Here is a 27,542-nt window from a genome sequence, read left to right on the forward strand (position 1 = left end):
AACTAGTTTGAAAACACTACTCATGGTTTCATCTTGAACCCTAAGTAATACAAACTAATATACGTATTAAATATTCTTCTCGACAAAAGCTGCAAGGCTTCTTAGCACGTTTTATGTTATAGCCCTGTTTCATTTTTATTTTTGTTGGCACTTTAGGTTTAATTATAAATTCCGTTGTCTTACAGAACGATATGGACATTTAAAACACATAATTTGAGCTGACAAAATTGGTTTCTTAAAAATAATAAGTGTTGCGGACACTACAAAATGTTGCGGACACTACAGTCAGCAAATCCAATATGGAAAAATTATTGTTGGCATAGCAGCAAAATAATTTTGCACAAATAATGTGTATCACAACTGCGTTTTGTAATCAGTAACTTGCTGTTATTTGGATCATTTTCATTTCCTGTATCTACTGCGTTGCGGACACTACAAATCTTCTGATTCAAGTACCCATGAAAATACAAGAAATGTTATCTTAGCAATATCATTTTTTGGTTGCAAGTCTATACTTTATTATTGAAAACAACACACTTAAGCAAATATCTAATTATGTTTAATAGTTTTTATGCATTTTATAACATATTTTTCACCTATTTTAAGTTAACACAGTTGTTTTTAGAAAAATAGCATAACGGAGTATTGTTTTGCAGAAATTGCTGTATCTTTGACAGTTTTTATCCGATTTGATTGAAATAAAAAATACCTGAAAGCGATATTGTTGAAGTTGTAAAAAAGGTTACAAACCATCTTCAGCATTTCATAGTCTTTCCACAAAATTCAACACAGTTTATGCAATTTTTCAGTGCAACAGCATAACGCTGAAAAATGGCTAAAAATGCGACACATTCTGTGGAACTGCTGAAACTTATACAAATATAGCTGTATTATATATCATTTTTCTCGTCCGCAGACACTCTAGCTACAGGGAAACAATAAAAATAAGTCATTTTAGCCTGGTTTTTCTCTTGAAGAGCAATATAACAGAGAGGAAATGTCTCTGCAGACATTATTGTAAAAATGGCGAATACAAGTCTATATAAAACTTGGGACCCCCAGGGCAGGGCCTCTTTTCACCCAAGGGGTACAATTTGAACAATTTTTGTTGAGGACCATAAGACAATGCTACAAACCAAATATCAAAGGTCTAAGTGTTGTGGTTTCAGACAAGAAGATTTTCAAGGTTTTCCCTATATAAGTCTATATAAACCATGTGACCCCCGGGGTGGGGCCACATTTGACCCTATTGGAATAATTTGAACAATCTTGGTAGAGGACCACTAGATGATACTACACACCAGATATCAAAGCCCTAGGCCCTGTGGTTTTCGACAAGAAGATTTTTTAAGTTTTTCCTTTCTGTTGCCATGGCAACCAGAGTTCTGCATGGAATTCAATTCTTTGAACAATTTTGAAAGGGGTCCACCCTGTGAAGTTTTGTGTAATTCTGCCCAGTGGTTTTCAAGAAGAAGATTTTTTTAGAAATTGTTGACGGACGACAGACGACGTACTATGCATGACTGACGACGGACATCAAGCGGTCACAATAGCTCACCTTGTCACTTCGTGACAGGTGAGCTAAAAAGGAATGATCAAGTACTTTTCAGCCAAAGTTGATATAATCCTTTATAAGAAATATTGACAAATTTTTATAACAGCAAGAGTACAATATCTACCTTCAAATGAACTTGCTTCTCCCTTCAATTCTACAGATTTTGGCAGTCTCAATTCTCCAGCCTGTTTAAGATCAAAACTACAAGTGATGGCACTGTATGTCAGTTCTACATCTGCACTTAAAATAACATCATCATCTACAACAATCATGCTGGCTGTACCACATGTCAGGGTCTTTGCTTTTACATGAAGGTTTGGTGTGCTTATCCATACTTTTGTATTATCACCAATGTTTACATTGTCAAGCTCAATTAAGTCATAGGACGGCATATCAACAAAGGTAATTCCCTCAGTTTCTCCTACCCCACATGAATTATCAAAGAACAGATAGTAAACGGATCCTGGTACTCCTGTTTGCTGAAATTGCACGTAGGATGTCCCAGAGCCTCCTGCCTGGCCATTTGTTGATGATCCACCACAGAGTTTATACTCTCCAAGAAAGTGAAAATTTCCAGTACATTGGATAGTTGTTCTTCCACCACCACCACCACCTCCATTAACAGAACTTCCTCCTTTCAAAGAGAATGTACCAGACCCGTCCATGTCTGTAACAAACAACTCAATTCCTCCTGCACTTCCTCCTCCACCATCATTGACTGCATCATCACCATCAGCACTAATTGTTCCATGCACTGTCAATGTTGTAGCAAATACAGTTAGATGTCCACCACCATTTGCTCCTGGTTCTTCACTCCCACTGCCACCAGCTGATCCTAAATTGGTATTATCATAAGCTCCAGTATAGTTTGCAGATGACTCAATACCATCAGCTGATGCTCCACCTGCCCCACCATGACTTCCTCCAGCACCAGTGGTACCCGAATTCCCAGGAGTTTCCCCAACATTCATGTTTCCACCATTTACATTAAGATTTCCATTAAAAGCAACCTCTAGAGCAGGGGTATTTATAACAAGATCTCTTGAAGTAATGGTACCACCATATTTTACAGTCAATTTTTCAATCATATCTAGTGTGTACACTTCCATGCTATCTAAACTAATCTCCAATAAGCCATCAGTAGTGACATCAATACTGTTCAGAGACATGGTACCCACAGGTTGAAGACTGTCTGAGGAAAAACCGGATCTGCTCTCTGAGTGTATCAGTACCTGACCTCCAGATGACACTGTCATTTCTCTTACCCCAATTATTGTTCCATACACTTCTAAATTATACCAGTCTTCCCCTGTTATGTCATCATCTCTCAAAAGGATCTTTGCTGGACTTGTCATTTTTCCATCTTTTTCAATAGTTACTTTGCACATTAGTGCATAGGGAGTTAGTGTTCCATAGGATGTAGCCATATCAACAATCTGGTTCTCTAAAACTGTGAATGTTCCTGTATAATCACCAGTGATTGTTTCAACTGAAAATGGTGTTGAAGTTCCTGAGAATCTTGCCTGGCCATATCCATTAATTTCAAGTTCAGTAAGTTCTGTTACAGCAGATATATATGAAGCAGCTGCAGAGATTTGACCGTTGTTATCAATTGTAACTTTCTTTATCATTGCTCCCCCTGATTGAGCATATTCTTGATAAACAGTTCCTGCAGCTGCATTTTCAGATGAACCATTTCCACCATACGCTGTTGCAACTCCAAGAAAATCAGACTGAGAATCAGCAATGAGAGCAATTCTTCCTCCACCTCCCCCACTCCCTGATGAACTTGATCCTCCATTAACAGAAAGTTTGCCATGACCTTGAAGAGTGCTTGCAGTGATATAGATACTGCCACCACTGGCAGCGTCAGTACTGATAGAGTCTTGTCCATCAGCAAGAAGTGAACCATCTACTTCTGCAGAATCTGTACTCACTAAATGGATAATTCCTCCACCTCTAACATCAGTAGTTCCACTGCCATAATCAACTGGGTATGATGAAGACCCATATGTCTTAGTTGCTTGGCTCTCCCCTCCATCTCCACCATAACTTGCGCCTTCGGTGCCAGTGGAAGAACCTGTTCCTGTGTCTAGATCCCCTCCCTCACTTACATTAATTTCAGCCCCATCTTGTAGAACAAAGTCTGATGTGGAAATACTCACTTTTTTCTTATTCCCTTCGAGTTTCAAGTTTGACAAAGAGTTCATTTTGAATGTTGAAGTTTCTATATTCAATTCACTGTGAGCAAAGGTTACATTTGCTTCATAACCAACTTCAAATTTGGATACAGCAAATTTTTCTCCATCATTTCCAACCATTGCTGTAAGTGCTACTGTGGTTTCGGACCAGGCTTGCAATTTCAATGATGATGTTACAATTTTTCCACTGGAGGCAATGTTTAGTGTTCCATGGTTGTCCAGTGACAAGCTACTAGTGGTCAAAGTTCCATGTAGATTAAGCAGTGGAGAATCTCCAGATATAAGCAGACCTCCTGAGGAAACTGTCAATGCTCCTTCCTCTTCAACTTCAACTTGACAGGTGAAACCTCTGTGTTCATCACCTACAATGTCACAATGTATGACTCAAATGCTTTTACATGATTTTTATCACTATTTTTAAAGACACATAATCAGTAATTAAATCTGTTAAAAGATCCTTTGGAACCAAGAACAAGCAAATTCGATGAATTGGTATCCTCCGCCAAGAGGGTTTGTGGTGAGGAATGGCAAAAAAATATATCTGGCAAAAAGTTAAAAGATGTTACTAAGAAGCAAATAATTTCATTTAAAATTTAAAAGAAAATCAATGCTTTTTTTTTTTTGGGGGGGGGGGGGGGGGGGGAAGGGGGAGGGTACAACTTCACATATGATGTCATACTGAGGAAATACAGAGCACGCCTTGGGGGGCTGACGCTCATCTGGTTTTTTGTGATAGGAAACTGTAGCTACCATATTTCACATAAATTTATTTTCAAAAGTGGAAAATTAAAAATTCTTGAAATTATAATATAAAAAACTGGTGGCAGGTGTTGAAGCAAGCTTTGGGTACTGTACAAAGTTGCACTTAAATATTCATGAAGTCAAACATTGAAACAATATTCTTCTATCCAAAAGGTGCAATAAAAATATAAGTTAGTGACTTTCACTATTTTAAAGCACATTACTTTGAGTTAGGATTAAAAGACTGTTAAATACATAACTTGGAACCAAGAACAATGATATTTCAAAGTCATAAGGCACTATCTTCAAGCAAGAGGGTTATGTTTTGTGTACGTCAGTATATATGTGCAAGATATCCAGTTCAAATGAATAGATGACGTTTGCAAAAAGTGTAAACATTAAACTAACAAGAAATTTATATCTTCATTTAAGTACAAAAGCATAATCTTAAAAGAAATCAAGGAGTTTGTTTTTGCTATACAGGGGTCAGCGTTGAGTGGATGGTGAACAAGTGTTTAGAGCAGAATAGCTTTTGTGAGAAAGCTGTACATAAACTTAACAGGCAATTGATTCAGCATGACGCATGGAAAATTAATAATTTGCAAAAATCAATAAAAATAATAAATAAAAAAAATGGAGGGAGGGGTGGAGGAGCGAGGTAGGGGAACGGTACAACTTTGCATGTTAAATATTCATGGAAGGTCCGACTAACATCTGCAAAACAATATACCCTACCTTCTTCGAAGGGGTGCATTAAAATGTAAGTTAGTACTTCAATTACAAGACTTAACAAAAATTACCCATAGTTGTAGCTGTAAGGGTATTTCCTCCAAGGACTTTTAGGCTGCATACAGAATCTGGGATTATCTAGAGTTTCCAATGGTAAACACTACTTTCTCATAAATGCCTTTAGGACTGTTTAGTCTGTGATTATTGGTGTTGTTTCTGTACCGTTACCACTTATAATCACCTTCTCAACTCCAGGATACTCCAGGTAGATAGTACCTAACATTGAAAATAGAAGGAAGAATTGTTAAAGCAAAAATGTAGAACAATCTAACACAACAACAAAGTAAAGTTTTATGAGCATTGCAAGTTTAAAGTTAACATAAAAGCAGTAACTTAAAAATCACAGGAGTAATGGTCAATAGTATACTGAAACTAAAGAGAAATGTCAGCGTATTATATTGTCTGAACTAATTTTAAAGCTGTCAGACATATTCTTTAATAAAGATACTGTTCTTTATAGGATAGATTTATAATGGAATTGATGTCAGCTTGTCGCATTTGGTCCAATAATTATAACGCAACCATTTTCAATTTTTACAAGCAGGTGCCATATACTACAGTTATTTCTTCTATAACACTACAGCAGGAGTTTCACTAACTTAACATAACACATACTCTTAAAATTTTGAAGCTCTCAAAATAAGGATAATATCACTGTCAAAATGACTGATGGTATCAATAAAGAACAAAGAAACATTTAGAGAAATATTACCAGCAGATCCTTTGTTTCCAGAACTATCTTCTCCACCAACAGCAGAAAGAGTTCCAGTATAGGAGTATGTGTTGGAAGCATCAGCAGCTATCCTTCCTCCTCCACCTCCTGAACTGCCTTCAGCTAACATGTAACCATCTCCTTCTATTTTCTTTGCTGTGATGTATATAGAACCACCACTTCCTCCAGTTCCTGAATCAGCACTCATGTCAATAGTGCCATCAATGTTTATTGTATTTGTTACTTGTAACTTAATTTGTCCTCCACCTCTGCCTGAGGAGTCAGTAGCACTTGGTCCATTGCTGCCGTAAGTCACAGGTGCTGTAATTGAGCCATATAAAGATTTTGTGTTACCTACACCTCTACCACCATGGGTAGCACCCTGTCCTGAGGAAGCTGCCCCACTCCCTCCAGTCTTGAACCCTTTACCAATACCAGTGATTAAACCACCAAAATTCAAATAAATATTTGCAGCTTTGATGGTTGTTGTTCCTGAACCTGTTTTACTTCCGTCTAATCTTAGCTCAGCTCCAGCATTGATTGTGATAGTAGAATATGTGTGTGTGCCTGTCGATAATGTACAATACTGATTTCTCTTGAGTGTGAAAGATCCGCTGCTAGGGCATTCAGAGTCTACGGCATTTGTTGTTCCTGTTGGTGAAACTGTTCCTTCTTTTGATGCACTCAAAGAAAACTTACTTGTATCTAGGCTGAAATCACTTGTTTTGTTGAAGTAAGTGAGCTGCAGTGTGACCTTGTTAGTGGTTGTGTCGCAATAACTTGAGCCTTCCAGTTTTCCATTGTAGTCAATGACAAGAGTATGAATTTGTAGATCTGAGGCAGGATGAGACATCCTCAATGCACCACCTTCCCTCACTGTCATCTCATCTGTATTGGAAGATATTGTTCCACAAACATCTAGGGACCAACCTTTGTCAATGATCACTGTCTTTGGAAGATCAATTTTTCCATTTTCATTTACAAGAATATTTGTATTGATTCTCAATTCATCTACTTGGCCTAATCTAGTTCCCCAAAACAAATCTACATTTTGATCAATTCTTATCAGTGATTGATCATTTCCTTTGATTGTTGCAACATGAGCATTCAAAGCTGGTGTAGTCTCTCGTTTCAGGAAGCCTACTTTCGCCCGTCCCATGACTTCTATTGTGTGCAGTTCAATACTTGCTAAGTCAGGGTTAACAGACATGGTGGACAGGCAATCTGAGGCTTCATCTGTCTTGATCAGTGCCTTCAATAAGAAATTATGGTAGCAATTAACAGAAACAAATTCTATTTAGCAGATACATGCCCTTTAAACGTCAAATCATAAAATCCCCATCTCCATCAGACGTTTGCACTCAAAAGCTAATTTTACTTGCTCTTTGAATGTTTACTGATTTTTTATAGACAACATTGAATGAAATATTGCCATGCAATACAAAGTCCCCTACTGGAAGGCATCTAATTTTCTCTATTGTTATTTATAGTAACAACAAAAGGAAGTTAATCATAAAAAAAAATCTATGTAAGATTAGTCCATACAAAACTCTATGCCAGGTAGAGATAGGTCAAAATACACCTACAAATTGGATGTATCATGCATGTTTTACCATAGAAAAATGGTCTCAATTTTTCCCTACGGCCAGTAATAAAAAGTTACAATATAAGCTATTTATAGTAAAAACAAAGGGAAGTTATTTCAAAAACAAGTGTGCCTCATAGTGGTGAACATTTGTGCCAAGGTACATCAAATCCCTCCGTGCATGAAGAAAAAATGCTTTGGAAAAAGTCATTCTTGAATCTGACCTTTGGCCTCCAAGTGTGACATTGACTTTAGACCTAGGGACCTAGTTCTTGCACAAGGCAATCTGTCTTATGGCAAGTTTCATCAAAATCGCTCCATGCATGAAGAAGAAATACTCCGGACAAGGCCATTCCTTTATTTGACCTTTGGCCTCTAAGCATGACCTTGACCATAGACCTAGGTATCTGGTTCTTGCCCATGACACTCCGTCTAATGATGGTGAACATTTATGCCAAGTAATATTAAAATTCCTTGAAGGATTGTTGAATTACAGACTAGACAAGGAAAAAAGCCCTGTTGACTTTGACCCCTCCCCCACCCCAATTGTGACCTTGACCTTTGAGCTATGGGTTTTGAACATGACACACAGTCTTACCATGGGAAATATTTGAGCTAAGTAATATTAAAATCCCCTAATGAATGACAGAGTTATTGATCGGACAGGAAACAGACCCTGTTCATGCAATGTATACATTTGACTGCCAAGTGTGACCTTGACCTTTGAGCTAGGGGACTGAAAGTTAAGCATGACATATTGCCTTATTATGAGGTACATTTGTGACAACGAATATTAAATGGCAGAGTTACGGACCAGACAGGAAAAACCCTACTGACCTTTGACCTCCAATTGTGACCTTGACCGTTAAGCCAGAAGTCCTGGTTTTGCTCATGACATGTCATCTCATCATGGGAAACATTTGTGCAAAGTAATATTAAAATCTCTTCATGAATGAAAGAGTTACAGACCGGAGACAAAATTGCGGCCGGACGGAATGACAGGCAGAAAAGCATTCCTATAGTCCCCGAAACTGGTTTTCAACCAGAAGGGGACTACAAAAAAATAAATGGCATATCCTTTTTACAGAATTTGACTTAATTTCAATTAATTTACATAAAGTATAACACAAAATACTTTTTAACTAGAATGTGTCTGTAGGACACAGGGTGTGCCCCCCACTGGTACATTTGTCACAAATAAGGGGCAATAATTCAAATGTTTACAGTCTTAATAGGGTAATAGAGCCTAAACTAACATTTTATGAAAAGGATTCTGTATTCTAGGCCATATATTTTTTGAGCTATGAGCATCACAAACAAAAAATCCACTATTTTGGCTATTTCAAGGGCCATAATTCTGTAATAAGCAATAAAATTCTCATGAAGAATGCCAAGAGTGCAAGGTCACATCATGATAAAGACTCAAGCAAGGTTTCATGAATTTACATCAAATATTTTTTGAGCTAGGCACATAATTTGGTGAAAATGTGCATTTTTGACTATTTCAGGGGCCATAACTTTAACTAGAAATGTGTCCATTGGACACAGATGCCCCCACTACATGACATTAAAATGACAATTTTTTCCTAGGTCAGGGGCCATAACTCTTACAATACTGAATAAATCCAGACGTGAAACCCCAGGTGCACAACTGCACATGCTGACCAACATTCCTGTAAACTTCGGTAACTCCAATGCTACGTGCAACACAACAGTAAAATGACCAGCTTTTAACTAAGTCAGGGGCAATAACTCCTACAGGACTGAATGAATCCAGATGCGAAACCCCAGGTGCACAACTGCACATGCTTACCAACATTTTTGTAAACTTTGGTGACTCTAGGTCAAATACTTTTGGAGCTACGCACGACACAACATTAAAATGACCAATTTTTAACTAAGTCAGGGGCCATAACTCCTACAGGATTGAATGAATCTGGACGCAAAACCCCAGGTGCAACAACTGCACATGCTGACCAACATTCCTGTAAACTTTGGTGCTTTGGTGACTCTAGGTCAAATACTTATGGAACTACCTGCGACCACAATATTAAAATGATCAGATTTTTACTAAGTCAGGGGCCATAACTCCTACATGACTGGATGAATCCGGATGCAAAACCCCAGGTGCACAACCACACATGCTGACCAACACTCCTGTAAAGTTTTAGTGACTCTATGTCAAATACTTTTGGAGCTAGGCGCGACACAACACTAAAATGACCAATTTATACAAAGTCAGGGGCCATAACTCCTACATGACTGAATGAATCCGGACGTGAAACCCCAGGTGCACAACTACACATGCTGACCAACATTCCTGTAAAGTTTTGTGACTCTACGTCAAATACTTTTGGAGCTAGGCGCGTGACACAACATTCTCGGACGGACGGAAGGACAGACAAGGGCAAATCTATATGCCCCCCACAAAGTGGGGGCATAATAACAGGGGGTGGAGCCTGCCAAAAACTAAGAGGTGCGCAAATTTATATCATGTTTAAGACTCATGCAAGTTTTCATCCATTTATACCATATACTTTTTGAGCTAGATGCATCACAAGGTGAAAATGTGCATTTTGAACTATTTCAGGGGCAATAACTCTGGAAATAGGCGGCGGAGACAAACAAATAATAGAAGGTGCGCAAGTTCATATCCTGATAAAGACTCATGCAAGGTTTCATCCATTTATATGAAAAACTTTTTGAGTAAGACGCGTCACAAGGTGAAAATGAGCATTTTTGACTATTTCCGGGGCAATAAGTCTAAAAATAGGGTGCGGACACACATGAAAAATGGGAGGTGCGCAAGTTCATATCATGATAAAGACTCATGCAAGGTTTAATCAATTCTTCTTAAATACTTTCTGAGCTAGGCACCTCACATAGTGAAAATGTGCATTTTTGACTATTTCAGGGGCCATAACCCTGAAAATAGGCGGCGGAGCCAGATAAAAAATGGGAGGTGTGCAAGTTCATATCATGATAAAGACTCATACAAGGTTTCATGAATCTACATCAAATACTTTTTGAGCTAGGCGTGTCACAAGGTGAAAATGTGCATTTTTTTACTATTTCAGGGGCCACAACTCTATAAATAGAGGGCGGAGCCAGACAAAAAATAGAAGGTGCGCAAGTTCATATAATGATTAAGACACATGCAAGGTTTCATCAATTTATATCAAATACTTTTTAGTTAGGCACGTCACGAACTTCGGACGGATGCACAGACGCACGGACAAGACCAAATCTATATGACCCCACCACTCATGGGCACAAAAAGAATACTGAACTATCTGAACCAAACATAACGCAATAGTTCTATAAACAAAGTCCTAGACATACAACTTGAAATACTGGTAAAACCCTTGTACAGCTCTTGTAGGTCATACAAGATAATGGTCATGGTGATAACGGGTAACGGGGAATCAGGGTTCGATTCCGGAGAGGGAGCATGAGATACGGCTACCACATCCAAGGAAGGCAGCAGGCGCGCAAATTACCCACTCCCGACACGGGGAGGTAGTGACGAAAAATAACAATACGGGACTCTTTCGAGGCCCCGTAATTGGAATGAGTACACTTTAAATCCTTTAACGAGGATCCATTGGAGGGCAAGTCTGGTGCCAGCAGCCGCGGTAATTCCAGCTCCAATAGCGTATATTAAAGTTGCTGACATTAAAAATTTGCCGCCATTACAAGGAAATGAGCTAACTTCAATAAAGGTTGGTTTTTTTTTTCAGAATTAAAGCTCACTCAAAAAATTATTACATCATGGAAAATTTAGAGAAACATCTTCCACAAAAGCACAGAAGGGTTAAAAACAACTTAATCATGTAGCACATTTGAGTTATTGATACCTTTGTGTTTCCATTTTCTTCAAGATATATAACTCCAGCAGCACCTGTTTCACCATTCAGTGTGGAACCTCCGTATGATGTGATGTAGCGGTCATCAACATAGCCATTACTATAGTAGATAGCTATAAAACCACCTCCCCCACCTCCGGAGCTAGTAGCTGAACCACCATTGGTATGAAGTAAGCCTAAAATAGTTCAAATTTTGCTACAGAGTAAGGATATTGTGGGTAGTAAGTCTAACAAAGATATCAAGGTTCCAACCCCACAATGGCCTTAACAACAAATAAGCTTACAACAAAACAAGTCTTTCTAGTGATCAATTATGAAAACCTAACTAAAATTTCCTCAGACTAATCCTGCTTGGTGTTTATTTTTTCAATAAATTCAAATATCAATCTTCACAGTTTATCCTTTAAGTTATTTTCAAAGGCATGGAAAGAAGTAAAACAAGAGAGGGTAAGTTGTTGGAAAAAGTCAAGCAAGTAGACAAAACAAGAGCTGTCTGATGACAGCGCGCTCGACTATTCGAAGAATTGATTGAAGAATGGTGTCAAAATATTTCCACGGATATTCAGACAAAAGAAATAAATAGATTAGACAAACAATGTTCCTGTATTACTTTGATTTCGATAAGTCTTGCACTAAATGGCAATATATGAGCCAATTTCAAAGTCCAAAAAGGGCCATAATTCAGTCAAAATAGTTATGTACTCTTGCCTACAGATGGAAATCATAATGATAAACAAGTGTTCAAAGTTTAAAAGCCATATGTCAAATAGTTTTGACAAAACATGGACTTGTATGGAAACAGAACCAATTTCAAAGTCCAAAATGGGCCATAATTCAGCCAAAATAGATGACAGAGTTATGTTCTCTTTCCTACAGATAGAGACTATTATACTAAACAAGTGATAAAAGTTTCAAAGCCATATGTCAAACACTTTACAAAAAATATGAACTGGTACGAAAAACTTAACAAAGATTTCTAAGTCAAAAAGGGCCATAATTCAGCCAAAATCCTTGATGGAGTTATGTACTCTTGCCTATAACTGGACATGGTGATGGTAACCAAGTGTTGAAAGTTTCAAAGCTTTATCTCAAAAGACTTTGTCAAAACATGAACTGGTACGAAAAACTTAACCATGATTTCTAAGTCAAAAGGGGCCATAATTCAGTCAAAATCCTTGATGGAGTTATATGCTCTTGCCTATAACTGGACATGGTGATGGTAAACAAGTGTTGAAAGTTTCAAAGCTTTATCTCAAAAGACTTTGTCAAGATGTGGACTGGTACGAAATATTAACCCAGATTTCTAAGTCAAAAAGGGCCATAATTCAGCCAAAATCCTTGATGGAGTTATGTGCTCTTGCCTATAACTGGACATGGTGATGGTAAACAAGTGTTGAAAGTTTCAAAGCTTTATCTTTAAAGACTTTGTCAAAATATGAACTGGTACGAAAAACTTAACCATGATTTCTAAGTCAAAAGGGGCCATAATTCAGCCAAAATCCTTGATGGAGTTATATGCTCTTGCCTATAACTGGCCATGATGATGGTAAACAAGTGTTGAAAGTTTCAAAGCTTTATCTCAAAAGACTTTGTCAAAATGTGGACTGGTACGAAAAACTTAACCCAAGGTGTGACGCCGACGCCGACGCCGTGGTGAGTAGGATAGCTCTACTTATTCTTCGAATAGTCGAGCTAAAAATAGTCACACCTGTTTAGTCCTCAATGTGATAACCTTTACTGAAAATAACTTTGTTAAATTTTCAAACAAAGGTCACATTTACCTCAGACATTCTGCAAAATTAAGACATGATGGAAAATTTACAAAGGTTTAGCAACATCTGCTACCTAATTCTGTAACATTCTGAGCTAGGAACAAACTCACCTCCAATCCTGGCATTGTTACTTGCTGTTATCCAAATACTGCCACCAGAAGCACCACCATAATTACCAGAATTTCCATCTGCATCAATAGAGGTAGCACTACCACCACTTTAATTCAGAAAATAAATACAGGTTTCAGAGCAAAAGGAAAAATCAGAAATCATTTTTACTTTTATGGCATTTATTCATTTTTTAAATCGTACATTCAGAACTAACAACTTGAATGTGTCTGTAGGACACAGGGTGTGCCCCCCACTGGTACATTTGTCACAAATAAGGGGAAATGATTCAAATGTTTGCAGTGTTAATGGGGTATAGCCTCAAAAAAAAATATAAAAAGGATTCATTATAATTTATTCTATACCATATATATTTTTGAGCTATGAGCATCACAAACAAAAAATCCACTATTTTGGCTATTTCAAGGGCCATAACTCTGTAATAAACGCCAAGATTCTCAAGAAGAATGCAAAGTGTGCAAGGTCACATTATGAAAAAGACTCAAGCAAGGTTTCATGCATTTACATTAAATACTTTTTGAGTTAGGCACATAATTAGGTGAAAATGTGCATTTTTTTTACTATTTCAGGGGCCATAACTTTAAAAATAGGGGGAGGAGCCAGCAAATAAATAAGAAGTGTGCAAGTTAATATCATCATAAAGACTGGTGTAAGTTTTTATCCATTTATATCATATACTTTTTCAGCTAGGTGCGTCACAAGATGAAAACAGGGGGCGGAGGCAGATAAAAAAATAGGTGCGCAAGTTCATATCATGATAAAGACTGATGCAAGGTTTAATCAATTTATATGTAATACTTGAGTTAGGCGCATCACAAGGTGAAAATGTGCATTTTTGACTATTTCAGGGGCCATAACTCTGGATATAGGGGGCGGACCCAGATAAAACAAGAGCTGTCGGAGGACAGCAACGCTCGACTATTCAACAGCCTTGTCAATTGAATGAATACAAAAGTTGAAAAAGGGGCATAACTTTGTAAAATGCAAAGTAGAGGTATTGAACCTCTGTACTGCATGTCATATCATGACAGTGAACAAGTGTGTGAAGTTTCAATCCTTTCCAATTTGTGGATACTGAGATACCAGCTTACATACAAAAACTTAACAAAAAACTGCTAAGTCAAAGGGGCATAATTTTGTAAAAATGCCAAGTAGAGTTATGGGACCTTCACAGTGCATGTTAGATCATGACAGTGAACAAGTGTGTGAAGTTTCAATCCATTCCAATTAGTGGATACTGAGATATCAGATTACATACAAAAATTTAACCAAAAACTGCTAAGTCGAAAAAGGGGCATAATTTTGAAAAAAAAGAGAGTAGAGTTATGGACTTGCTTAGTGCATGTCAGATCATGATAGTGAACAAGTATGTGAAGTTTCAATCCATTCCCATTAGTAAGTACTGAGATACCAGCTTACATACAAAACCTTAACCAAAAATTTCTAAGTCGAAAAAGGGGCATAATTTTGTAAAAAAGCAAAATAGAGTTATGGAACCTGTGCAATGTAAGTCAGTTTGTCACAGTGAATAAGTGTGTGAAGTTTCAATCCATTCCCACAAGTGGTTACTGAGACACCAGCTTACATACAAAACCTTAACCAAAATCGGGACGCGGACGCGGACGCAGACGCCGACGCCGACGCATGGGCGAGTGCAATAGCTCACTATTCTATGAATAGTCGAGCTAAAAATAGGAGGTGCGCAAGTCCATATCATGATTAAGACTCAAGCAAGGTTTCATGAATCTATATCAAATACTTTTTGAGCTAGGCGTGTCACAAGGTGAAAATGTGCATTTTTGACTATTTCAGGGGCCAAAACTCTAAAAATAGTGAGCGGAGCCAGACGAAAAATAGGAGGTGCACAAGTTTATATCATGATAAAGACTCATGCAAGGTTTCATCAATTTATATCAAATACTTTTTGAACTTCGGACGGACGAACAGACGCATGGACAAGACCAAATCTATATGCCCCCACCACTAATGGGGGGGGGGGGAAGGGGGGGGCACAAAAATATAACGGAAGAAACATCAGATGAATGAACTTGCACAAACATTTAAGCATGCACTTATCTAAACAGTACAGGCATCATTTTAGTTCTTTAAATAGCTTCTCTAAATCTTTCATCGGCTGAATCCGTACAGAAGCACACTTTTCAGGGCATGATAAAATACTCCAAACAAAATTTTACTTATGATAAAAGATCTTACTCAGCATTGATCTCTCCCTGTATGTCAACAGTATCAGAAGCCTGTATTTTGATCACACCTCCACCTGCTGCTGTATCTCCTCCAGACCCAGCTAACACTGGTTCCTTAAAGTCATCATAGGCTGCTCCACGCTCATATATGTCATAGGAACTGTTATAGTAGCCCCCACCTTCTCCACTATGACCAGCACCGTAGTTAGGCAAGTAACCTATAGTTGATCAAGAGAAACACTTACACATGAAGGCAAATCAACCATGACTGGTCTGAAGGCAAGTAGCCGTTAACTGCTCAAAAGAAACATTTCCGACAGCAAGTAACAGACAGCAAGTAAATTTCAGCTGCTAAGAGAAGTACTTATAGCAAGTAGGCTTAAAGTGATCAAAGAAGCACTGGAAGCAAGTAAACTTTAGGTGATCAGAAAAGTACTGGAAGCATATAACCTTTAGGTTTACCAGAGAAGCACTGAAACCATGTAACCTTTAGGTGATCAGAGAAGCACTGGAAGCATGTAACCTTTAGGTGATCAGAGAAGCACTGGAAGCATGTAGCCTTTAGGTGATCAGAGAAGCACTGAAACCATGTAACCTTTAGGTGACCAGAGAAGCACTGGAAGCATGTAACCTTTAGGTGATCAGAAAAGCACCGAAACCATGTAACCTTTAGGTGACCAGAGAAGCACTGGAAGCATATAACCTTTAGGTGACCAGAGAAGCACTGGAAGCATATAACCTTTAGGTGACCAGAGAAGCACTGGAAGCATATAACCTTTAGGTGATCAGAGAAGCACTGGAAGCATGTAACCTTTAGGTGATCAGAGAAGCACTGGAAGCATCTAGCCTTTAGGTGATCAGAGAAGCACTGGAAGCATATAACCTTTAGGTGATCAGAGAAGTACTGGAAGCATGTAACCTTTAGGTGATCAGAGAAGCACTGGAAGCATATAGCATTTAGGTGATAGAGAAGCACTGGAAGCATGTAACCTTTGGTGACCAAAGAAGCACTGGAAGCATGTAACCTTAAGGTGATCAGAGAAGCACTGGAAGCATATAGCCTTTAGGTGACAGAGAAGCACTGGAAGCATATAACCTTTAGGTGATCAGAGAAGCACTGGAACCATGTAACCTTAAGGTGACCAGAGAAGCACTGGAAGCATATAGCCTTTAGGTGACAGAGAAGCACTGGAAGCATATAACCTTTAGGTGATCAGAGAAGCACTGGAACCATGTAACCTTTAGGTGACCAGAGAAGCACTGGAAGCATGTAACCTTTAGGTGACCAGAGAAGCACTGGAAGCATATAACCATTAGGTGATCAGAGAAGCACTGAAACCATGTAACCTTTAGGTGATCAGAGAAGCACTGAAACAATGTAACCTTTAGGTGATCAGAGAAGCACTGGAAGCATATAACCTTTAGGTGATCAGAGAAGCAATGAAATCATGTAACCTTTAGGTGAAAAGAGAAGCACTGGAAACATATAACCTTTAGGTGATCAGAGAAGCACTGGAAGCATATAACCTTTAGGTGAAAAGAGAAGCACTGGAAGCATATAACCATTAGGTGATCAGAGAAGCACTGAAACCATGTAACCTTTAGGTGATCAGAGAAGCACTGAAACAGTGTAACCTTTAGGTTAGCTGGAAGCATGTAACCTTTAGGTGATCAGAGAAGCACTGAAACAATGTAACCTTTAGGTGATCAGAGAAGCACTGGAAACATATAACCTTTAGGTGATCAGAGAAGCACTGGAACCATGTAACCTTTAGGTGATCAGAGAAGCACTGAAACAATGTAACCTTTAGGTGATCAGAGAAGCACTGGAAGCATATAACCTTTAGGTGATCAGAGAAGCAATGAAACCATGTAACCTTTAGGTGAAAAGAGAAGCACTGGAAACATATAACCTTTAGGTGATCAGAGAAGCACTGGAAGCATATAACCTTTAGGTGATCAGAGAAGCACTGGATGCATGTACCCTTTAGGTGATCAGAGAAGCACTGGATGCATGTAACCTTTAGGTGATCAGAGAAGCACTGGATGCATGTAACCTTTAGGTGATCAGAGAAGCACTGGATGCATGTGACCTTTAGGTGATCAGAGAAGCACTGGAACCATGTAACCTTTAGGTGATCAGAGAAGCACTGGATGCATGTAACCTTTAGGTGATCAGAGAAGCACTGGAACCATGTAACCTTTAGGTGAAAAGAGAAGCACTGGAAGCATATAACCTTTAGGTGATCAGAGAAGCACTGGAACCATGTAACCTTTAGGTGAAAAGAGAAGCACTGGAAGCATATAACCTGTAGGTGATCAGAAAAGCACTGGAACCATGTAACCTTTAGGTGAAAAGAGAAGCACTGGGAGCATACAACCTTTAGGTGATTAGAGAAGCACTGGAAGCAAGTAACCTTTAGGTGATCAGAGAAGCACCGGAAGCATATAACCTTTAGGTGATCAGAGAAGCACTGGATGCAAGTAACCTTTAAGTGACCAGAGAAGCACTGGAAGCATATAACCTTTAGGTGATCAGAGAAGCACTGGAAGCATATAACCTTTAGGTGATCAGAGAAGCACTGGAAGCAAGTAACCTTTAGGTGATCAGAGAAGCACTGGAAGCAAGTAACCTTTAGGTGATCAGAGAAGCACTGGATGCAAGTAACCTTTAGGTGATCAGAGAAGCACTGGAAGTAAGTAAGCTTTAGGTGATCAGAAAAGCACTGGATGCATGTAACCTTTAGGTGATCAGAGAAGCACTGGAAGCATGTAACCTTTAGGTGATCAAAGAAGCACTGGAAGCATGTAACCTTTAGGTGATCAGAGAAGCACTGGAAGCATGTACCTTTAGGTTAACTGGAAGCATGTAACCTTTAGGTGATCAAAGAAGCACTGGATGCATGTAACCTTTAGGTGATCAGAGAAGCACTGGATGCATGTAACCTTTAGGTGATCAAAGAAGCACTGGATGCATGTAACCTTTAGATGATCAGAGAAGCACTGGAAGCGAGTAACCTTTAGGTGATCAGAGAAGCACTGGAAACAAGTAACCTTTAGGTGATCAGAGAAGCACTGGAAGCATGTAACCTTTAGGTTCAATTCTCACTCACATTAAATACACTCCGCTTTCACTGGCAAAAAAATCTATCTATAAACATAAACTCTTTTTTCATTGAAAATAATTGTAGTTTGCATTCTAACAAAAAATCTGTGTCATCACGAAGCCATTTTCACTGGAATTATTTCTAACTCACATTCATTAGACAAGAGGGCCATGATGGCCCTGTGTCGCTCACCTGAGTACTATTGCTCAAAATGATATGATCGTTTCAAACCAATCTCATTAGAAGCTGCTAAGGTGTATTCATTTAGATAAATAATAAAGGAGGTAATCTGTCATAAATTCAGTCAATTTGTAATTTCACTGATTGTCCAAGTCCATCTGTTGACATGAATGAAATTTCAGATCAGTATCTTCATTAGTTACGGAGATATACCCATTTTAATTTGAAATAAAGAGAGGTAATTTGACATAAAATCAATCCATAGTTATCTACCCTGATTGTCTCAGTCCATCTAATGACAATAATGAAATTTCAAATAAGTCCTATAAGTACTTACTGATATAAATCCATTTCGATTACAATCAGGGGAGGTAATAAGATAGAAAATAACTCTGGAACCTGCGATTGAATCTGACAGGTTCGTCATGGAATCCAAGATTTATTGTTGTTGAAGATATTTTGGAAGTTTGTATCAAATCAAACCATAAATGAAGTCTCTATATGGCTGCAAAAGCCAAAATAGCCAATTTTGGACATTAAAGGGGCTATAACTCTGGAACCCATGATGGAATCTGGCCAGTTCAAGAAAGGAACCAAGATCTTGTGGTGATACAAGTTGTGTGCAAGTTTGGTTAAAATCAAATCATAAATAAAGCTGCTATTATGCAGACAAGGTCAAAATAGCTAATTTTGGCCCTTTCAGGGGCCATAACTCTGGAACCCATAATGAAATCTGGCCAGTTCAAGAAAGGAACCAAGATCTTATGGTGACACAAGTTTTGTGCAAGTTTGATTAAATTCAAATCATAAATGAAGCTGCTATTGTGCAGACACGGTCAAAATAGCTAATTCTGGCCATTTCAGGGGCCATAACTCTGGAACCCATAAAGGAATCCGGCCAGTTCAAGAAAGGAACCAAGATCTTACGGTGATACAAGTTGTGTGCAAGTTTGGTTAAAATAAAATTATAAATGAAGCTGCTATTGTGCAGACAAGGTCAAAATAGCTAATTTTGGCCCTTTCAGGGGCCATAACTATTGAACCCATAAAGAGATCTGGCCAGTTCAAGAAAGGAACAAAGATCTTATGGTGACACACGTTTTGTGCAAGTTTGATTAAATTCAAATTATAAATGAAGCTGCTATTGTGCAGACAAGGTCAAAATAGCTAATTCTGGCCCTTTCAGGGGCCATAACTCTGTAATCCACAATGGGATCTGGCCAGTTCAAGAAAGGAACCGAGATCTTATGGTGATACAAGTTGCGTGCAAGTTTGGTTAAAATAAAATCATGAATGAAACCACTATCGTGCAGACAAGAAATTGTTGACGGACGCATGTACACACGCACAGACAACGGACGAAGGGTGATCACAAAAGCTCATCTTGTCACTATGTGACAGGTGAGCTAAAAACATCTCTGTCATAATAATTTTATATTACACTGACACTGACAATAAATCGACTTGTTAAATTGAAATTAAAGTGTGCTTCTTACCTGGCCCAGACTTCATGTTGCCTCTTTCGCTTAGATCTATGACACCTCCCTCTTCAATGGTGACTGTGTGAGTCTCTAAGAGCAAATTACCAGCTTCAACAAGACCAGAAGGAGCTACATAAAAGTTGTCTGTGTCTAAGTGATACTGTATGTCATCACTGAGCTTTAGGATGCCTCCTGCCATTATGCTGATGGTGGAGATTGAATACTTTCCACCAGTTTTACTTCCCTGTATTAAAAACAACATAGTATTTCATAGGTTTTTCATATCAGAAATTTTGAAAATAGATATAAATTTACCATTGTTGCTATGGCAAGGCCTGAATACATTTATCCAGTTATGATCAATTTATTGTTTTTTATCCCTAAAAATGAATTTAAAAACCTGGGTCAAGCTCTTTTTTTACTTTGTAGTTCAGAAGAACAAAACTTGTAAAATTTCTGCAAATTTCTATACATGTCTACATCTACTTCTAAACTTTTTAATTCAATGCTCAATGTATACAGATTAAATTAACCTGACCTTGATTCTTTGAACAAGGCAGTCTGAAAAACAGCTATATCCCCCACCACGGTCATGGATAGTGAAAGGGTTTATTGTATTGGGTGTCACAGATATATCCTTGTATGGTGACCCCGATATGGAGGCAGCACTCAATGACTGCAATGATTAATGTCAGTCAAAATCTACACTTATATTACCTCTGTCCTACTGGTACTCTTCAAGTCTAGAGTTGATTTTGTAAGAGTAAGTTCAGTCACTCCACTGACGGTACCATACACCGTACTGCGCGAGTTGAAATACTTCAATTTAGATGGTGTTTTCAGCAGACCATCCTCATACACTATAGCATGTGCTGGGAAATACCTGTCTACAGCCCTGTTTTAAAATAAAATCAAAACTTATACTAAATTAAGAATAAGTGTTCATCAAATTATACTTGCATATAATGTTGATCCAGTACTATTTGCAAAGTTTTTAGTATTTGCAAATATCTGCGAAATAATGACAGTTGCAAATTCAAAAATAATAAGGTATCCGACCCACAAATAGATAACATATCGATGCCTGGTGACCCCATGTTTTTTCGCTATCACTTAAGAGAATTTGTTAGCTGGACAAAGAATTAGTAAATAAAATGACCACAATAATATGCAAGAATCACTACTATCATGTTTTTTGACTATAACAGCTGGATTTCTGTTGAAGTAGCATTGGAAACTATAAAGCAAACAAATGAAAGTTCTGAAACATATTTTGGTCATGTAATTTATATTTTCTTTTTCAGTAGTTATTATTCATTGAAACGATACCAAAATAATATCAGCTTACCAGGCATCTATATTTGATATATTTCAATAGTACAGTTATATAGAACTTGCTTATTTGTGGATTGGATACTTTAACAACATTAATCTGCATCATGTCTTAAAACACAAACACTCAGATTTCACAAATTCTTACCACCAGGAACAAGGTTTCTAACAATAAAATTGCCAAACAAGAGTGCCAGACTGTCACAAAATATACCCTTCATCAAAATTGGTCTAATTCAAGGGCCATAATCCAAGAGTGCCCTTGGCAATTTGGCTTGTTATCGAAGTTGGCTGAGATATTATGCCCACAAACATTGTCAGCAAGTTTCGTGAAGATCGAATGAAAACTGTTTGACTTACAGAGGGGACAATGCTAAATAAGCAGTTTTCTAGTAAATCAAGGGCTATAATCCAAGAGTGCCTGGGGCAATTTGGCTTGTTATGGAATTTGGCTGAAATATTATGCCCACAAATATTGTCAGCAAGTTTGGTGAAGATCAGATGAAAACTGTTCAACTTAGAGAGTGGATAAGACTAAATTGCAGTTTTTCGAGTAATTCAAGAGTGCCTGAGGCGATTCGAATGGTTTTGAAGCCTGGCCGAGATATTAAGCCAACAAACATTGTCAGCAAGTTTGGTGAAGATCAGATGAAAACTTTTGACTTAGAGAATGGACAAGGCTAAATTCGCAGTATTTAAGAGTAATTCAAGGTCCGTGATCCATGAGTGCCTGGGGTGATTTTGCTGGTTATCAAACTTGGCTGAGATATTATGCCCACAAAAATTGTAAGCAAGTTTGGTGAATATCGGATGAAAACTTTTCGACTTAAGAGAGTGGACATGCTTTGGATTTCGACCGACAGCCACGGGTGTTCACATAATACGCCCCGTTCTTTCAAGGATGGACGTAAAAAAGTCTACACATAAATAACTCAATCTAAAGTATACAAAGCATGACAGTTTCTAAAATAAATGTATAAAGATCTGAAAAAGCTATTATAAAGCCAGTACTCCTTCAAAACAGGAATTAATTTGTTCTTATGTATATATGCATTTTTTACACATATGTCTAAATTTTCAATTTTCTAAAACAACAAGTTTTAGCAACAGCCAGGAATAGAGGCCAAATTTTATCTATGCCTTAGTACTTTCAATTTTCCTATCATATTCAAGTAAATTATTATTATTATTATTATTATTATTATTATACCAGATTTATACAGCGCCCTTTTCATGATCAATTTCACGTTCAAAGGCGCTTTACATAGTTTAAATACTTTAACACATCTAATTTTTCCTATTTAACAGCAATTAAAACGGTTAAACTTTATTCATTTAGTACATAACAAATATTTTGGATTGAATCTTTCAGCTACTGTTACATAGAATAATAAACAGGCTGAACTCACTTGACAGTAAAAGTCTGATGGGGTCCAACATGAATGGTTCCAAGTTTACACGGACTTTCTACAAACCCATCTCCATAGAAACCTTCTGTGGTGAAAATGTATTCTGCATCAGCTGGGTTTTCAGCTGGTTCCAAAGCAAGATGGGCTCCATTTTTTAGGTAGAGTTGATCTACAGTGAGGGAACCAGAACCTGGGAAGACAATCCATGCACGTCCACTGTCATAGTCCTCTATCCCAGACTGGTCAAAGGTTTGTATAGTGCCCTTATGAGGGAAAAATTAAAAAGAATACTATTATCAAATTGAGAACAAATTGGCTGTAGGACATCTTTACTTTTGTTGACTTTATAATTACATTGACAACTAATTTCATAAATGAATGGCAAGACTTCAGCTTGAACAAGAGGCTATAAAGGCCCTAGATCACTTACCTGTGTTTTACAGATTGCTTGAACAATTTTGGCAGAGGATCATGCATGGAAAATATCTGGGATTTTTTTTTAAACATGGCCAGTGTTTTCTGATGAAGAAGAACTTTTAAAATAACCACTGTATGCATATAGGAAACACTGCATATATTATATGATAAAATGACTACGGTCTCTCGAGACCATGTTTTGACAATCTGTAATAATTTGAACAACTTTGGTCACTATAGGAACATTTCTGTGATATCATGAAAAGTAATTTTTTTTCAACGAGTTGACCAGGGGACCTATTTTTTAACAGACAAACATTCTGACAAAATATCATGAATATCAGGTAGACAATGTGGCCTATTTAGAGTTAACTAGGTAATTCTTTTAATATTTAAACTTATACTACATTTAACAAAGACAAACATTCTGATAAAATTTGATGAAGATGAAGTAAAAAAAATGTTGCCTCTAGAGTGTTAACAAGATATTTCTATGATTTGACCCAGTGATCCAGTTTTTGACTTCCATTGCTATGATTTTGAATTTATCCTATTTTTTATGGTGACAAACATTGTGACAAAAATTTATAACTAACAAGTAGAAAATGTGGCCTCTTGAGAGTTAACAAAGTTCTATAATCTGGCCTAGTGACCTAGCTTAAGGTTTCAGGTATTAAATCCAGTTTTTATCTTGATTTTGATTTCATAAAGCAAAACATTCTGACAAAGTTTGATGAAGATAAAGTAAAACAAGAGCACCGCCTTGCGGGTGCTGACGCTCATCTGATTTTTTTTGTGTAACAGAAATATTGTCCAACCCATGATTTTCTAAGTCTAAAAAGGGCCATCACTCTTGCAAAAAGCAGGATAGAGTTATGTTTCTTGATGTACAGTGTCCACTTATGAAGGTGAAAAACTGTTGTAAGTTTTAAAGCAATAGCTTTGATAGTTTATGAGAAAATTGACTTAAACATAATACTCAACCAAGAAAATGATTTTCCAAAAGGGGCAATAATTATTGCAAAAAGCAGGATGGAGTTGCTGTACAGGGTCAGCTTATGATGGTGAACAAGTGTTGCAAGTTTCAGAGCAATAGCTTTGATAGTTTAAGAGAAAAAGTTGACCTAAACATAAAACTTAACCAAGAAATCTGATATTTTCTAAGTCCAAAAAGGGCCATAAATCTTGCAAAAAGCAGGATGGAGTTATGTTTCTTGCTGTACAGGGTCAACTTATGATGGTGTACAGGTGTTGCATGTTTTAAAGCAATAGCTTTGATAGCTTAGGATAAAAGCTGACCTAAACATAAAACTTAACCAAGAAAACTGATTTTCTAAGTCCAAAAGGGGCAATAATTCTTGCAAAAAGCAAGATGGAGTTATGTTTCTTGATGTACATGGTCTGCTTATGATGGTGAACAAGTATTCCAAGTTTCAAAGCAATAGCTTTGATAGTTTAGGATAAAAGTTGACCTAAACATAAAACTTAACCAAGAAATCTGATATTTTCTAAGTACAAAAGGGGCCATAAATCTTGCAAAAAGCAAGATGGAGTTATGTTTCTTGCTATACAGGGTCAACCTATGATGGTGAACAAGTATTCCAAGTTTCAAAGCAATAGCTTTGATAGTTTAGGAGAAAAGCTGACCTAAACATAAAACTTAACCAGGCAACGCCGACGCAGACGCCGACAACCGCTCAAGTGATGACAATAACTCATCATTTTTTTTCTCAAAAAATCAGATGAGCTAAAAATGAGGCCTCTAGAGGGTTAACAAGATTTTTCTATTTGACCCAAAGATCTAGTTTTTTACCTGATGTTATCAAATTTTGAACTTGTCCTATATCTGAAGAAAAAAACATTCTGGTTTATGATAAACAAGCAGAAAATGAGTTGATGCAAGGTTTTTCTATGATCTGATCTAGTGCCCTACTTTAAGATAAAAGGTTACCAAGTTTCAAACTTGACCTTGCTTTCTCAGAGACAAATATTCTGACAAAATTTTATGAAGATAAGGTGGAAAATGTGGTTTTAATGTGTCTTAACAAGCTTTTCCTATTACCTGACTTTGTAACCTAGTTTTTGACTCCAGATGACCAAGTAACAAAGTCTTCTGGGATTTTATTGAGGGCAAGGTGATCACAATAGGTCACCTTGAACACTTTGTGCTCAGATGAGCTAGAACGAGAAAAAATACTAAGTATTCCTTCTCTGTAACATTGCAGATGCAGGAAGGCATTTGGGTAGAACTAATGAGCATCCAAAAGCCAAGTAATGACTTATTCAAATTAAAGAATCTGGCCTCCAAGATGTCTGACTTCAGACTGGTTAGAGAAGATGGTTTCAACATTGTTGACCTTAACTTAACAAGGTCCTGCTATCTACATGAGAAACAGATACAGGGCTACAAGTATTTCCACAAACCGTAACAGCCAATGGCTGGTATTTATCAATCCTCAAGTTGTAGACTAAGATTCAAACATCTGAAATTTTTATATTAAGCTCTTTTTCTTTTACAGAACCCATTTATCTGAAACTTTGCAGCAGTTAATGCAGTCAAACAACTACAGCAATTCAACCATTCTAAGTCTTTTAAAGCATTCATCTTTGCACTTTGATGAATACGGGCCTATCTGGTAAACAATCCTTTGAAACCAGTACTCTTTTAAGAGTTTATCTAAAGGTAAATAAAATGAAACATTTTTTCTATGCTGCAATACCTCAATGGAGTATGGTTCTTTATTGTCAATGAACAATTTGGTCTTCCCATTAGCATTAACATACACGGTTCCTGCACCACCTGTGCTGTGTGAAGAACTGCCGCCAAATGCTTCCCAAGAGCCTGTGAACTCAGAGTCTGTATATGATATGGCTGTTCTCCCACCTGCTCCTCCCCCAGTAGTTGATGTCCCTACAGGGCAAAACAAATTATTTTTCATCTTCAAGTTAATCAGTGTATGCTCAACCAATTATGGCCAACATAACTGACACGATTTAAGCAAACATCCTACCAGTTGTTAATTTCTCCATCTGAAAACTGTCTTCACTGCACTCTCATTATATTGCACATTGATTTAACATATTTTCATTAAAATGTGGTAACAGTATGGCTTCTATCTTTTTATCTGTATATTTCTAAAATCTGCTGACTCAGCAATTATGTGTGTTATACTTTCCAGAACAATTAAAAGTTTTCATTAATATGTAGAACAGTTTCAAATGTACAGACCAAAGACATGGTTTAAATCTCAAGTGATAAATTTATGTTCTGCTTATCAATAAACATATTTAAAAATGGTCTTTATGAACTTGAAAAATAATACAAACTTGTTTTCTTTTCTGATGATGTATCAGTCTTTTTCAATGGTAAATATAGTTACAGAAAATGATTTTAACCAATTCATTATAGCCAGTGTACAGTTTATTTATCTTTGCACAATCAAAATATGACAACCATTTAAGAAATAGTATTAAACAAAATAGACTTTTCAGTTTACCTGCATAAAATTTGTGTTTTTATGGAAAAATAGATATTTTGTGCAGTCTTGAAAAAGTTTCACTGATCCACAAACTAAGAATAAAGGTATTTATGTTGCCATACATAACAATGATTTCATACTAAACATAATTATTATGTTCATATTTTCGAAACTTTAAGCTGACATATAACTCAGATAAGGAATCAGAGAAGTTATGCCTGATATCTGCCAATATAAGACAGCCTACCTTTACCACCATTAGCAGAAATCTTTCCTTTTCCATTGAATGTATGAGCATTGAGTATTATACTTCCGGCACTAGCACCACCAGCTAGAGATGTGCCATCTTCACCATTACAGCTGATTACACCTACAATATAAGCATGGTATGGATTTACAAAGGCTTGTGCTAAGCAATGGATCTTCTGTACCTTGCACTGTCCTCAAAAAACCTAAAATGACCAACATTGTTCTACAGGAGTCCATATGTGCAACTGGTGGCAACTGAAAATTAACTAAGGTACAAAAAAAAACAAACACAGAAGCCACAGAATTTATTTTCAAACAAGATGACATTGAATGC

General features: G+C 37.3%; 2 protein-coding genes across 2 annotated transcripts in view; both read right to left on the reverse strand.

The window, feature by feature from the left end:
- The window catches only part of LOC123528909 (uncharacterized), a 213,751-nt gene extending 208,402 nt beyond the window's left edge, over positions 1-5,349 (reverse strand). Inside the window, exons 1-2 of the mRNA XM_053521503.1 lie at positions 5,298-5,349; positions 1,680-4,118 (exon numbers count right to left, since the gene is read on the reverse strand). Of these exons, the coding sequence (XP_053377478.1) occupies positions 1,680-4,118; positions 5,298-5,301 (2,443 nt within the window). The 5' untranslated portion in view covers positions 5,302-5,349. The remainder of the gene's footprint in view (positions 1-1,679; positions 4,119-5,297) is intronic.
- A 67-nt stretch (positions 5,350-5,416) lies between these two features.
- The window catches only part of LOC123530435 (adhesin BmaC autotransporter-like), a 32,260-nt gene continuing 10,134 nt past the window's right edge, over positions 5,417-27,542 (reverse strand). The window contains exons 8-17 of the mRNA XM_053520817.1: positions 27,207-27,329; positions 26,201-26,391; positions 23,064-23,326; positions 21,040-21,217; positions 20,338-20,566; positions 15,565-15,772; positions 13,332-13,438; positions 11,441-11,625; positions 5,999-7,250; positions 5,417-5,502 (exon numbers count right to left, since the gene is read on the reverse strand). Of these exons, the coding sequence (XP_053376792.1) occupies positions 5,417-5,502; positions 5,999-7,250; positions 11,441-11,625; positions 13,332-13,438; positions 15,565-15,772; positions 20,338-20,566; positions 21,040-21,217; positions 23,064-23,326; positions 26,201-26,391; positions 27,207-27,329 (2,822 nt within the window). The remainder of the gene's footprint in view (positions 5,503-5,998; positions 7,251-11,440; positions 11,626-13,331; positions 13,439-15,564; positions 15,773-20,337; positions 20,567-21,039; positions 21,218-23,063; positions 23,327-26,200; positions 26,392-27,206; positions 27,330-27,542) is intronic.

Source organism: Mercenaria mercenaria, chromosome 13, assembly GCF_021730395.1.
Source record: "Mercenaria mercenaria strain notata chromosome 13, MADL_Memer_1, whole genome shotgun sequence".
NCBI lineage: Eukaryota > Metazoa > Mollusca > Bivalvia > Venerida > Veneridae > Mercenaria > Mercenaria mercenaria.